This window comes from Lacerta agilis, chromosome 5 (assembly GCF_009819535.1).
Source record: "Lacerta agilis isolate rLacAgi1 chromosome 5, rLacAgi1.pri, whole genome shotgun sequence".
NCBI lineage: Eukaryota > Metazoa > Chordata > Lepidosauria > Squamata > Lacertidae > Lacerta > Lacerta agilis.
This window is the reverse complement of record NC_046316.1, coordinates 34,423,203-34,438,286: the sequence shown is the minus strand read 5'-3', so window position 1 is coordinate 34,438,286 and position 15,084 is coordinate 34,423,203. Positions and strand designations below refer to the sequence as shown.

Genomic DNA, 15,084 nt, shown 5'->3' with positions numbered 1-15,084 from the left:
TCAAATGGCCAAATACAGAAGCCTAATTGAGCCTTATTAGCTCCATGTACCAGAAGTGCCACACCCCAAATACTATTCAATTTTTCTAAAGGCTTGTTCACACAGTGGTTAAACTGTCCCAAGCATAGCAGCCAGATAGGTCCCATGAGCAATGCATTTCCTGGAAGTGATATGCACCACCAGCCTCATTTGAACACAGGGATAGTTCTAAACATGATTAGGCTGGACAAGTATATTGGAGCGTATATTGGGCACTCTCACATGATAAGGCTGGACAAGTATATTGGAGCGTATATTGGGCACTCTCATTTTTTTCATAAATGATTACAAAAACATCTTACCTGTGGCAGTGGTGGAGCTGGTGCCAGGTTTACATCATTTTGAGATGGAAATTCTCCCACAACAGGGCCTGTTTAAAGCAACAACAACAGTTCATAAACATCTAGGAAAACATCTACTTTTATACACAGATATTAAACAGACCATTAAAAGCCAAGGATTGAAATGCTTTTTGTACTGCTTGAAAATCTACACACTTGCAAACTTTTCTCACATTTGTTATTCTCCAGGACTCCCGAGAGTGAATATACTCCCACCAATCCACTAGAGGTCATAACCATCCTTTGCAAAAGATTCTGTTTGTTCTACCTAGTGTTTTTCTGTGCAAACTTGAGTAAAGATTATTTGGAAACAAAGAAAGGCACTCAGTACTTACAGGAATCCATTTCCCGTGCCAGTACATGCACGGATACTTTGTGCCTTCTTTGAGCATCAACTGACAACATCTCCTACAGAAAGACAGAGGAAAGAGAGATGAGAACATTTGCACTGCAGACCAAAGTGTGCATGAAAGTCTGCCAGCCCTGAGCAGATGTGCCTGACCCAAGCAGGACACTTTATCCAAGTAGGGTGGAATGTCCAAAAAGGAAGAGAAATATGTAATCTATGCACACTGTGATTATGCAGCCAACTGCTGCTTCTTATGCTGTCATATACAATCTCAAGTCACTCTTTTACAAACATGAAAATACCTGTTCAGTGATAAACACAACTGACCTAATGGGCCCCTCCCTGATCTTGAGCAGGGCTGGCTTGTCAATATTTCAGTTATGCCAGTGAGTCCACCCCATTAACACCCTGGCTGTTACATAGTGCTTGTGGCCTGCCCAAGAAAACCTCAAATTATGCCAAAATCTCTTCCACATACTGTGGAAGGTAAATAAAATTAATGATGAAGTAGGTGCACTTAGTAGAGATGAGAGATGATTTTTGAATAATCTAAAAACACCAGCAATGCTTAAGAGCAATATTAAAATGTATGGCAAGAGTAAGCAATTTAAAGTCGATCTAGCTGTCAGTTGCTCAAATCTTTTAAAAGTTTCATTAATGGAATTAGCGGGGGAGTAAATCAGTCCACAACTGTAATCAAATAATTTAACTACAATGCACTTATATCAATAATTAACATTTTCTTAATCGGCCGTAATGACAAGTCTACTGAAAACCATGATGCAATGCGCAGTCAAGTTCTATTAGCACTGACTTGAACACAATAAGCATTCATAATTAAAAGTAACTAAAGTGGTTCTAGAAAAAGCATCTCCATTCCAAAGTCGGGGGGGGGGGGAGGGACAGTTAATGGCAAGCTCCTTACACAATTATTTTTTTTAGAGAGGCTTCAATTCCAAAATATTTTTTAATTTACTTTTTTAGATGGCAGAAAGAAGTTTGCCTCACTTCAAAGAAGCTGCCTTATAATCTGTTCAACAGAAATGCTGCACAATGTTTCATTCCCTTTCTTGCATCCCTTCTCGCTGTGTGTGTGTGTGTACGATATTAACAGCAGTAATGTTCACAATGTCCCTGGAATAGCCTCCCCAAATCAGGGACAAGACTGCAACAACACTCACATGCCACATGGACACAGAGGGAGCCAATCTGTGCATACCAAGAGAGGTGTGCAACCATCAGGTCACAATGCCCACAACTTGCAAGAAACACAGAAAGATAAACAATGCCAAAAGGCACAGTGCTGTCTGCCAAAGCAGTAGCACACATGCAAAACATTTTGCTTATCCCTTCCAAACTGCCAATGGAAGAAAGCAATACGACCAGGTGGCAGTAACAAGCAAGGGTGCAATCTGTGCAGCTTGCAAGGCAGGTAAAAATGAATACATTAAACACATTCCAGGGCTGTTGGTTCAAGTTCAGACGAACTAATTCCCCCCCCCTTAATAGCTGTTGCTTATTTAAAATGGCGTGGTCATTACAGTTTTGAAGAAGTGACTCAGACAAATTCATGCATGCTTTTATACTGTTCCTGTTGTTTTTTCTCCTCGTCTCTTCCAAGCTGGGCTTGAGTTAGACCAGGTCTTCAACCTTTTTGGGTCCATGGCTCCCTTGACCAACAACATTCTGTCTGTGGCACCCCTGTGGGCCTCTGGAGCCCAGTTATGTCACCCATTGCCTGCAGAGCTAACAGCCCTTTACCCCTTTTCAAACACCCTCCCTTGTGGAGTGTTCCCTCAGCCTCCTCTCTTCTCCCCTCTCCTTTGGAATCCTGTGGGTAGCCGCCGCCCCTGGTCTCTGAGCAGCACCCCCTGCCCCAAAGAAAGCTGCCTCATCCCACTTTCCCACAGAGGCCTGGGAAGCACCCCCTGGCCAGCCCCAGAGACATCATTTGCCTGGGGAGCTCATAGCCAGGGCTACTGCAACAAACAGTTGTGCAAGCCTTGGGGAGGCAGAGATGCAAGAGGGTATCAGAGGAGGGAGGGAAGGAAAGAAAGAGAGACAGAGGCCAGTGTTGTCCTCGGCACCCGTGACCATCATTCAAGTCACCCCAGGGTGCCACGGCCCACTGGTTGAAAACCAGCGAGTTGGACTATAGGACTCCTCTGCTACGTACTTGTATTGCAATAAGCAGCTCTCAATAAGACAATATTATTAATTTTGCAAAATCACCAATTACTGTTATACATACAGAGCTGAGGTTCAAAGCAAGGTTTAAACCCCTATAACTCCTTAAATACAGTATACGAACAGTTCAGGTGTTATATGTAACAATGACAATAGTAGCTGCAGAGATGTCCCCAAGGACAATATGTCCTTTGTAGAATCTGGCTAAAGAACAAACAAAAAAAATTGTTCTTCCCCACCCCCATCTACTTTAAAAAGCTTTTAGAATATAGGGTCACAATTTTAACCCAAACCAGGTACAGTGGTACCTCAGGGTTAAGAACTTAATTCGTTCTGGAGGTCCGTTCTTAACCTGAAACTATTCTTAACCAGAAGCACCACTTTAGCAAATGGGACCTCCCGCTGCCGCTGCACCGCCAGAGCATAATTTCTGTTCTTATCCTGAAGCAAAGTTCTTAACCTGAAGCGTTATTTCTGGGTTAGCGGAGTATGTAACCTGAAGCGTATGTAACCTGAGGTACCACTGTATAATTCCTGTAAAGAGATTTGGCTTGTCCAGGCAAAAAAGAGAGAAAAACTATTCATTTACATGTTTGAATTATGCTGACAGTATGAACAGAATGAAGTTTGCAAGTATTCTGCTGAGTGACTAGGGAATAATTGGGGAGCAACTTTTTACCCTGGTAAAAAGAATCTGGAATAAAATAAAATAAAAACAGAAGAATGTACTCGCAGGCTCTATTGTCACGTTCAGAGCACACAGCAACATTTTAACATCTGGTATATGTATACTCCATTTAGATTTAGTTGTAATGATTATCAAGTTCTCAAACTGTTATGAATATATTCCCTTAAATTTTACACAATTTTACAATCAGAAGCTAAACCAATCAGAAATATTATGATCCGCTTACCTTATAAAAGTGCATAATATCATCCTTAGTAAGAGTTTTGAGGTATGCCACTTCAATGTTATCTGGACGACAAAGTTTATAATAAATACAGTTATGCAATTTACACTTCCTTCAAATCACAACACCTCAGCATATTGTAATTATAATTATTATTTATTGAATTTATATACCGCCCTATACCCGGGATATGCCTGTCACTGAAAATATTGCTATCCTGAAGGATCAGGACATTTTCTGAAGCCTGTGCACATGTGACATTCCATGTCCTTAACTATGATTAATGGATCAGGAGTATCTGCATCAAGCATCATGTGTTCTTAGTCTGATGCAAAGGAAGGGATAAGGCAGCGCTGGAATTTCTAGAATGCAAATCCCTCATCACATAATCAGTTGTAAGAATACATGCCAGGCAGGTTTCAAAAATGGAATGTGGTCTAGATGGGGCAAAGAAATAGGTAATACCACAGAAACAGCAAATAATAATTTAATTTTAAAAAAATATCATTTGTACCCCACCCATCTGACCTGGTCGCCCCGGTTATGTGCAGCATCCCAGCATTGTGACTTTGACACTAATTAATCTTCTAGAACTAAATAATATTATTTTATCATGCATGGTGGGTACAGTTTAGATGGTCTGAATTGTTACTTTTGTTAAGCCTTCATCAAAACAGAAACAACAACAAAACCATTTCCAGCTTGGGAGTGCTTCTTACCTCTGTCAAAGTTATATTGCTGGGAAATAATTTCGACCCAGTATTTTGCACACTCGGCAGACAGTTTCTTTGGTTTGTCAAGGCGGCGAATTGCTAAAGCCTGGATGTGCTTCTGGAAGGCTTCATCAGACATGTCCTCTATACTCTTTTCCATGGTTTTTAAAAAAGCTTCAACCCTGCTCTCCAAGTAGTGTGGAGGCTTTTCTGACTGGATGATAAACCGTAGTCCTTGGATACCATTTGCCCGCCGTGGACCACTGAACACAATGTAACCTTGAAAAAACCCAAATAATTCATTCTATTAGACTCACTAAATAAATAATTTAAAAAGACAGAAGGGGTTTTTATTTCTGCCCTTGAATTCTGGCCAAATTCTAACATGACCATTAGTGCCTTAAATGGCCTTAAATCAAGTGAATAGATGATATAATTATTGTAACTAATCTCAGGTTTTAGCTTTCTTTCTTTTTTTGGAATATTTTATTTGTTGAATATAAGAACAACATATAATCAAATACAAGCAATCAAATACAGTTTTCCCCTATCCCAAAAAACAGCCCCAACTATGTCCAGGTAATTGCATTTTCTTGCAAGCTAATGGAGGGATCTCACATTATGCATTTTGACCATGAAGAAAACAGCATATATATTTAAATTGTATAAATCACTTTCATGATTCTCCTGTATCTCTTTGAAAAAGTGATTTCATTGATTTGTCACTGAGCATAAAGGGCCCCAACCCAGCAGTAAGATTCCACAGCCATCACATGGTCAGCAAGTTACATTGAACTATAGTGGCAGAAGAATACAATCCAAATTCTGCTCACCATAACAATATTTAGGTGATCTATGGAGAGAGGCAAGCTATTATTTACCTAACTGTTCTTTAGTGCGCAGGGTATTGAAGCAAGGCTCTGAGATGATTTGGCAGAAGAGCTCCAAAAACATATTCTCTGAGGTGCTTTGCATATCTGTTTGATAATATATTTCAATGCCACAATTGTTATGAACCTCGTTCCTCTGTTGATAGACGAACCAACCTCCTAAAAAAACATGAAAGTGATGCAAATGGTCATTTTGAAAGATGGTCAAACAGGGAACCATCCATCGTCAACAGAATTTGAATGGAAGGGGAAATATACTCTCTATGCGATGTACACTAGTTTAGAGAAGAAAATGTAAGTACTGTATATAAATGCAATCTGGAGGCTGGAGGACTGAAGTGAATTACTTTTTCTAGTCATGGTTTCTTTGTTCCATGAGCAAAGAACTTCAGCTTATATTATAATCAGGTGCATAATTACCCCAAACAATGGCAGTGAGTGGTTTGGTAAACAGTAGTTCCCGTTTCCACATAAGCAACTAGCCCCAAAATGGTGCATGATCTGCCCATGATGCACCTCTACACACTGTGTAAGGACGTTCAGTGGTTGCTCATGAGTAAATAGTGGAGGTGGTTCTCTATACTGCAGACGCTCCCGCGACTCTACCAGCCGCGGGGAGGGGGGTTTCCTGACACATTGCTATCCATTTTCCTACTCTGCAGTGCTTAACTCTTTGCACGCTGTGAATAAATTCAGGATATATATTTGAAAGTCAAATACTGAGACTTGAGTGATTTCATTTGTATAGTAATTCTGCATTCTATTCAATGAGGAAGGCCTTTTCCTCCAAAACTAACAGAGAGATTCATAACACAGAACTAGATTATTGTTGCAAAAAAAAAAAAAATCATTTTGGCATTGATTCTGAAATATTTGCCATGCAGTACTGAAAGCAAGTCACTTTCTAAAAACAAATCAAGATATTTCATCCTGACTTATTGCAAATGTAAGCACCATGAATCTCAGCTATATGAGTTTTATAGCTTATGTCCAAATGGACAACTTACTGTCAGGCAGCTGTACCTCTCTATACCTTACAAGCTGGCTCGGAAGCAGAGGTTTTGTATGAGCATGCTCAATGAGAGTGTCTTCAATCATCTGCATAATTCCTAATGCAGCCTGGAAGAGAAGAAATTCATCGGAGATTTATTCATCTCCTGGCAATTGTCCATGTGGTAGCACACAGAAGGATAACAGGTATTACGAAAAATGGCAAAATTAGAAAGGAAAAGGAGATGACTAATTTCAGCAGATGCAAGCATTAGGAATGCAAAGCCGAGTTAGTACGTGTGACAGCTATGCAGCACACAAAACTGAAAGGCTGAATCTCTGTTTCTACATTATGTTTTAAATACTTTTAGAAAACAAGATCAACTTTTTAAAGTAAATAAATAAATAAATACACTTTTTATATGCAATGCCTGTGCCCTACATCTTAGCACACAAGGCTGAATTGTTTTTTCCTCCCTGCCTCCCCTCTTTATTTACAGAAAATATGTCAACTCATTGCTACTTTGATCTCCACAGCCAGCATCTGCTGTATCATGGGTCAAAGGGCCCCATATTACTCTTGTCTCCTACACTTCTGCATTTGGTTTCTGAAAGTTTAGTGAAACCACACAATTCCTTAGTTCCCCCCTCATTTCCTACTTTAAAATGCATTGATTATGGTCCAAGTTCATGGTCCTCTTAAACCTGTAACTACGAGAGATGTGTCTGCTTCATGGGGCTAAAACAATACAGCTGCACAAACAGCAAAAAAGCCTATGACAAGCCAATGTTATAAAACCCTTTGACATCTCCAGAGAGGAGTCTTACTTTCTGGAGTTGATATCAAACTCACTATGCATTAAAGTACCAAAGAAAACCTTACAATAATGAGAAAAAAATCTACAAAAAAGCCTGAAGTCACTCGCAGGGGTGGCCAACTCCCAAGAGACTGTGATCGACTCACAGAATTAAAGACTGGCAGTGATCTACCCCCTTTTGGGGGGTTCAGGTCAAAGTTGTTGAGCTTTTTTACGGAAAAAGGAAGGGTGAAGGGCCAAAATGTTGAGCTTTTTTTTAGGGGAACCACTGATCTACCAGTGCTCTACCATAGATATCCAGTGATCTACCAGTAGATCACGATCTACCTGTTGGTCGTGCCTTCTAGGGAAAGTATTAACAGCAGAAAACAAACTCATCAAGATGCATTGAAATTAAATCCAAAATAATAAAGGCTGTTAAAAGCTAACTGTGCTTATAGAGATGCAAAACTCCAAAGCCTTTTTGAAAGATACAGTCATATTCAGATATGCAACTTCAAAATGAAAACTACAGTACAAGGCTGGGTCAACTGATCTGAACTCAAGAAAATCTCATTTAAAATGTGCTTTAAAATTCAAATTCAGTAAGCCAAAACCTTTTGGATTCTAACATCACAAAAAGTAACCTTGTATAGAAAAGACAACATTTAAAAAGCTAAACAAGGGTGTGGTTTGATTAAACAAATAATGTCAAGGAAAGTCACTTCCTCTTCCATGAAACCAAATATCCAGGTGTGGTAGATGTCATTGTTCACTGCGCAGTTCACTATCTGGGGAGACTCAAATAGTTTTTACTATTCCTTAATGGCTCATGTGGGAGGACTTTGAGACCTTGCCCTTTTGGTTTGCCTTAAGTCAAATTATTTTACCATTACTATGGCATTAAGAGTTATTTTAAGATGCTCATAAATAACTGAGCTGGACATGCTCATTCACTGTTGCCTCTTAACATAAAATATACATAAGTTTCTACAGATACAGTACCTTAAAAGTTTTTTTCTACAAAAATGGCTGTTGGTACCTTCCTCTTACTTATTTTATCCAACCAATATACTGGTGCTCAATACAGACCTGTCATGCTTAGTGCAAATATGGAAGACTCTAGTCTCATTTTACAAGCAGGTATGGAAGCAAACTAGTTCTATAAAGTACCATTAACATTGCTGCATGAAATTCCTTTGCTAAGATATTCAAACATCTCACAAAGCTGTACCAGGCAATCTTATACTGTAACATTAATGTCACAATGTCTATTATTTCCAGCTCACAGACTGCCATTTAACATTAGCCACTGACTTCATCCTCAGCTATTTTAAATACTGTACATGCTCTTGGTTCAAATTATATGCCTGTTTGAGAAGTTAAGTGTGTGGATCTAGCATTCAATTTTACAGCCTTATTTCATCACTGCAGCAGACTGCACAGATACCATGAAGCTGCCTGAAAGCTCATTCATGTTGGAATTCATGTTGGAATGCAAGTCCCTTGAACATTCAAGTAGTTTTGCTTGATTTTAAGAAATTACTTAACAGGGTCAGTTACTTATCTGGGACAAAAAGGAAGCATCACACAGCCAAACAGTTCAATCTTGAACGTGAAAAGTAAGCTTAAAGAGACATCACAGGTTTGATTGTGCACCTGTACTGTCCCCCAAGATACAACAAGAAAAAGAAATGTAAGTCTGGGATACAGCATTGTGCCGATTTCATTTCAAATAGATATCATAGCCTTTCTGTGTTATTTTATACTCTTTTCTCTAGTTAAAGACACCCACAGAACAATATTGGACAAGCAAACCTGTAAGAGAGACTCACTGACAGAAAAGCTTATGAAGATTTAAAAAGCAAGCATGGTTCAAAAGATAGAGAAACTTAATTGTACTTAAAATCAAGGGTTTACTTATCGGTATAAATCTGCTTCTGATGAAAAACATAGCAAACCAACCTGTTTTGTTATATTGCCATGGAGAAGTGCTTCAATGTGTAACCGTGACAACAGCTGAGAAATAAAGGCCTTGAGACGGGGAAGAGTGACATCTGCAATAGATATTTAGACGTTTAAAATCAATCACATTTTCCATTTCGAAAAACAAGGCCTATATCATCCTAAAATGCAATACATGTCTTAGAAAGATGACGAAGAAAATTATAATCATCAACAAAAGTCAGTGGGAGTTTTCTTCACAAACATTCAGGTTTGGGAAAGTTTCCAGGACAAAATTGCAGTGCTCACTGCGTAGTTTGCCTTGCTTAGAATTCACATGTTATTTGACCCAGATTCTGCACTGCAGTTAGGCTAAACAGACATCCAGCCTCAAAAATAGTAACAGTCATTCAGGTGGTGGCTTAAGATAAAGCTTAAGCTGTTAACTACATAAAAGAACATGTAGTTTATCATTCCCCATCATCTTGACAGCAATTATTTCTGAATGGCAGTTTCAGAGATTGGTGGTTATTTTGAAATTACCGGTAATTAAACTTTTCATAGATATGTATGGTAGGATTAATGTCTTTAGCTCCAGGCACATCCAAACACCCACTGAAACACACGTGAGTGTAGATGAATGTAAATAGTGAATACAAATTTAAGTGTCACCAGAGTGGATTGTGGCAATCAATCTTAGAAACTAAACAGAACCTAGATTTCACACCTCCACTCCCTTGTAGAGGTGTACAAAGGGAAAGGTGGGAAACTTAATAGGGGTCAGGGGGTGAGGAGAGAATGTTGGAAAGAAATTTCTTCTTCCTGCCTGTCTACAGTCAGGCATATGGATCACTAGTAAATAGATGCTGTGTAAATAAGATCTCTGATATCACTGATGGTAGAGAACATAGGAATGCTGTATTTGGGGTTGTTCTTAAGCCTGCAGCTCAGAGGCTTCAGCTACCGCAGAATGATTATGCTGGCTGTTACACAGGGAGGCAAGAAGCAATCATATTGCAACAAATTCTGCATTGACTGATGGTTATCTGCCAAGTCCAATTCAAGGTATTAGTACTGGTGTACAAGACCTCTTCAACCTGGGATCCAAGTATTTAAAGGAGCGCCTCCCCTGATAACTCCCAGCCCAGCCTATGCTCCAAGACCTGTGAAGGAAGTCCTGCTTGGGTGCCACTGGAGGGCAAGGCCCGTGGGTGGTGAAGTGGAGCAGGGCCTTCTCAGTGATGGACTTCCACTTATGGAACCCCCTCTCAACTGAGATTATATTGTCTGGATGGTGCTGTTGTTTCAGTGTCGCTTAAAGACAGTGCTGCATCCAATGAAGTTGTCCCATTACTGCAATGACAACAGAGGGGGACTGCAGAGGACAGCTCTTGTCTTCATGTCCTGCTTGTGAGCATCTCCAATGGCATATAGATGGCCACTGCTGCAAACAGAATGCTAAACTAGAAGAATGTTTGAATTCATCCGTAAAACCATTTAATCTACATCTGGCCCTGAAGATGGGAATGGAGACTAGGTTGGAGTGGATAGTGATTTCCCCTTTGCTTCATTCTCTGCTGCTGTCATTAGAATCACTCATGAGTTTGTGTTGGCCCAGTTCATTTGTCTGATAACAAACATGGGCTTCTAAGTGGAGCAGCGTGATCCCTGAGTGAGTGAATTAAATATCTGCTGCTTTCTTCCCGAGACCTATATCCTGCCCTGCCCCGTGCAATGTTCCTGAACAAAGTGGAGCAAATTGTACTAGTCTGGCTGAGAGTATAAAACAAATATTACTGTGCTTGCCTTTGTCTTGAAAGAGACAGTGTTTACAGAGTTCACAGACTTAATATGACGGAGGTTCAGCTTGCCAACCTGGAAAAACACCAACTATGCTTGGTGAGCAGATAAGTGGCAGTGCCTGTACCTTTCTCCAATGTTCTGATTTTTCCTAGACTCAAAGAAAATTGATGAGCTAGAACAGCTGCATCTCTAGACTTTTAAAAGGTAATAGGGAAACAGGACTTGAGAGTGGAAGAAAGGAATGGCATTTAGCATGCTGGGGTTCTGAAAAGTATTTGGTAATCTCATCTGAAAACAGGAATATTCAATGTACTGACCTCTAGGTGTTTTGTACTACAATTCACATCATCCCTGAACACTGACTATATTGGCTGGGGCTAATGGGAGTTAAGAGTCAAACACTGGGGGTGGAGCACAATATTGGCGACCCCTCTCCTAGGGCTATCAAACAGAATTTTAGAACTGCACAACTGCAACTGTAAAAAAGATAAATAAGAGGCAAATTATATATCCATGGGTCATACTGCATAACCACTTCTTCCACAGGAATATGGAATTAATTTCTTATAGTGTTTTTTATGCTGTCCAGATCCCAGAATTTAAAAGGCACTCTTTAAGGGCAGATTGTTTGAACTAAATGAAACCCCAGTTAGGGGGATTAAGCTCTTGAAATCTGTCTGCACCAAAACTGTGGGGCTTTTCTGTGAGGGACTTCAAACTTCACATCTGAGCATACGTTTGGAAGCTTACGATCTTCTTGGATTGACTAGTTATTGCTGGTGGAGAATTTTAAACTAGATATATTTTAGAGAAAGATATTTTGATGATTCTGCTAAGCTTCTTCACAATGGACTTATTTTAAATGCTTAAAGCTTTGTTATTTTAATATTCCCTCTGTAACAAATGTGGTTTTGGTTATCATTAAGGATTATTTAAATACTAAATTTCGATCTTAAAAACCTAGAACATGACAATAAAGTATTTAAAAGGTTTTCTCACCACCACTAAGTCAATCTAAATTACTAAAAAATCTCCATACCCTCCATAGAACAGTAGTATGAATGCAGATACTATTGAAGACTGAGATGAAATTAAAATGCTTTGCTCTAAGTTCAGTTGAGATAAAAAATGCTTGACTAATAAACAACAATTATAAAATTAGAACAAGTAAAAATACACATTAGATAGCAAAGATGTAATTAAAATTGGCAAAATATATAAACTGGCAGCAGCTCACCATCTAAAGCTTCTTTTAATTCATCTTTGGTCCAGGCAACTTCTGTCATCAGTAGTCGGAGGTAATACATGGCATGCTGGTGTGGTTGTTCAGCTCGGAAGTTATTAAGCGATCGCATGTACTAACAAGGTTAAAATAAAATAATGGTTAATGAAGCTTTGCGATGAACGTTGCCCGGTTTTTTGATGTTCTATATTCAAATTATATGGTCAGATAAAAGAAATAAATGCCCTTCAAGATGGGCAGGGCTCCCTCTTAACTGAGATCTCATACCATAGTTTGAAGCTGGTTGGCAAATCATTATCCATCCATGATTTAAAAGGTTACCCTGACTAGCATTCTCCAACCAATACTGGGGCCAATAAAACACATCAGGAATTTGCCTGTAATTGATGAGCAGCTGGCAGGTGGAGGAGAAGAAGAATGGGATCCTGTGGTCTGTTCCTAATCTCTGAACCATCACTAAGGGATGGGGAACAGTATATATGTGCTGGATAGAGGAAGAGAACTACAGAAAGACAAGAGTCATTGCTGAAAAAGCCTTCACTAAATTTAATTGACTTAAATCTTATGAATGACTACTCTGAAGTCACATTATTTTCAAATGGCGCTTACTCTCAGGCAAGTGTACAAATGACGACAGTCCAAGTGTGGCACCAATCATTGCCCCCTGCAGTCTTACACCTTTCTGCAGGTATATGTACATTCCCTACACATTGTTCATAACTTGTTTGAACTTTTAGGCTTCTGTACACCCCCTCCTGCCTTCAAGGAATGAAATATTGCATGTATGGTGTCTTCCCCTGCTTGATAGCATGGGCTACTTGCTATTCTGATTTATAAGGATCAAAGTCAAATTCAAGATGGCTTACCGCCTCCTTGATAATTTCAAATCTTTTTTCATCAATCTCAAAGGTAGCCATTTTCTCAACAATCTTCTTGAGCAGGATATGCTGCTTGTCATTGTAACCTTTTACAGAAAGCTATAGGAAAAGGATATATAAGCTGTTATGTGTTTGAAATATTCTGTTTTCTAGAATTCTAGATTGTCCATCAAAGCAGTAAACAGCAACTTCTTAACACTGGGAAGTATTCTCTCTTATTTCATCAGAAATCCTAAGGTTTGCCCTTTACTGCGTGAAAGTCCATGTGTGGTATTACTACTGCTTTACTTTTTCCCGGGGCTTAACATCTTCTATTATAATTACAAAGCAAAATTAAGGTGGAAAACAAATATTGTTCCATGGTGCAAAGCAATGCTTCAAACATCAGGTAACAGAAAACGGAATGAATTGTTGTTGCTATTTCCCAGGATTAAAATCAGAAAGGCAATATGCTAATTGGAATGAAAAGAGAAGTAGTTTATCATTCTTCTTCCAAATGAAGAATAAAAGTATCCTAGGAAACCAAATCTAGAAAAGAATATAGGAAAGAAAAACTTCTGTTCCATAGTTAATAAAGCAGAAGAGTCCATTATATACTGATTTTTAAGAAGTAGCATCTTAAACATTTGTAAGACATCAAGATGACAGGTTCATAAAATGATTGCATAACTCAGTTGACCACCATACACACAAGGCTGTATCAAATGCAATGCCAACTAGGTTCTGCTTGTGCAATGTGACTTCAGTTTCCTCTTCCTTTTCCGTGGCGCCGCGCCCCCCCCCCTGCCAAACATGCTGCATAGGCTCCCCCAACCTTCTGGAGCTTACTCTGAAGGTGTATAGGGAGCTAGAGGGGAAAGGAGGGGGGGAAAGAGGATTTGCAGGTACTGATGACTAGCAGCATCTGCAAAGCTCCTTGCACATATAAAGGATAAAACCTTTGTTTTAGTAGCACCTTGCTACCCGCAAGGTACACCAACTCACCTGTCATTTGTGATGTCTGGTGACTGCTATGTGGCAGGCTCTGCCAACCTTGCAAACTAAGCTATTGAGGTAGATCCTAATAAGGATCTGGCCAATAAAGTCAAAAGGGCTCCCCAACCCCTGTGCTACATGATGAAAGAAATTAGAATGGACTTGACTCATACTGACTCGATTCCAGGTTGCAGTCTGAAAACATAACACCTTGGCAACCTTGCTGGTGCTAATTAGGTCTGATCAGATGAGAGGCTGCTGAACAATACTTTGTAAACCACACTGAGTTCCATGATCGAAAAAAATGGCAAGCTACAAATGTAAATAAGCAAAAATACTATAAAACTGTGCTGTTTCCCACTAGCCAATTTTAGCACTGAAACCAGCACATTAAAAAGCACGCTTTTTAGCAGCCCCATGTTTCATCAGATAAAGAAAATATACGACCTACATAGAGATTACTGGAGTCTTAAAAGTAAGTGCAATGTTCTTGGAAAGTTTAGGGAAGAAATAGTCATGTACTAGAGATCACTTTTTAATGTACTCATTTGTTATACAAGGACCATGTTTCACAAGTCACCTTGATCCTGAAATGCAGACTTCTCATACCAATAATGCAGTTAGTAATATTTAGTAAATTGCATGTCTGATGAAGGTGGTTCTGGCACACAAAAGCTCATGCTGCAATAAATGTATTAGTCTTCAAGATGCCCTGCAGTACTTTGGTGCCGGCTGGGTGTTGTTGTTTTTTAAGTATATATTAGGATCTAAATGACTGAAAGCCAGCAGAACTCCATGTTTAACTGAAAACATATCAACTCTTTCAAGGTTACTATACTATACAAATGAGTAAGAAATGCAGATCAGTAATGCATCAGAACACTTCTCAGTCATAAAAAAAATCCATTCCAATCATGGCCAAACCATTCAATAAACGGTTATAAAACTGCACAAGACTCATTCCCTTATGATAGGGATGCAAAGGAGGAAAAAACCAGTAGTCATTTTTCCAAGCAGCACTCAA

The 15,084-nt window shown here is 39.3% G+C and overlaps 1 protein-coding gene across 4 annotated transcripts in view; it reads right to left on the bottom strand.

Moving 5' to 3' along the window:
- The window catches only part of IDE (insulin degrading enzyme), a 55,588-nt gene that overhangs the window by 1,201 nt on the left and 39,303 nt on the right, over positions 1-15,084 (bottom strand). For all 4 annotated transcript variants that reach the window (XM_033149285.1, XM_033149286.1, XM_033149283.1 and 1 more), the window contains exons 16-24: positions 13,074-13,184; positions 12,202-12,322; positions 9,183-9,274; positions 6,438-6,549; positions 5,422-5,589; positions 4,547-4,819; positions 3,831-3,892; positions 716-788; positions 342-409 (exon numbers count right to left, since the gene is read on the bottom strand). In XM_033149285.1, the coding sequence (XP_033005176.1) occupies positions 342-409; positions 716-788; positions 3,831-3,892; positions 4,547-4,819; positions 5,422-5,589; positions 6,438-6,549; positions 9,183-9,274; positions 12,202-12,322; positions 13,074-13,184 (1,080 nt within the window). The remainder of the gene's footprint in view (positions 1-341; positions 410-715; positions 789-3,830; positions 3,893-4,546; positions 4,820-5,421; positions 5,590-6,437; positions 6,550-9,182; positions 9,275-12,201; positions 12,323-13,073; positions 13,185-15,084) is intronic.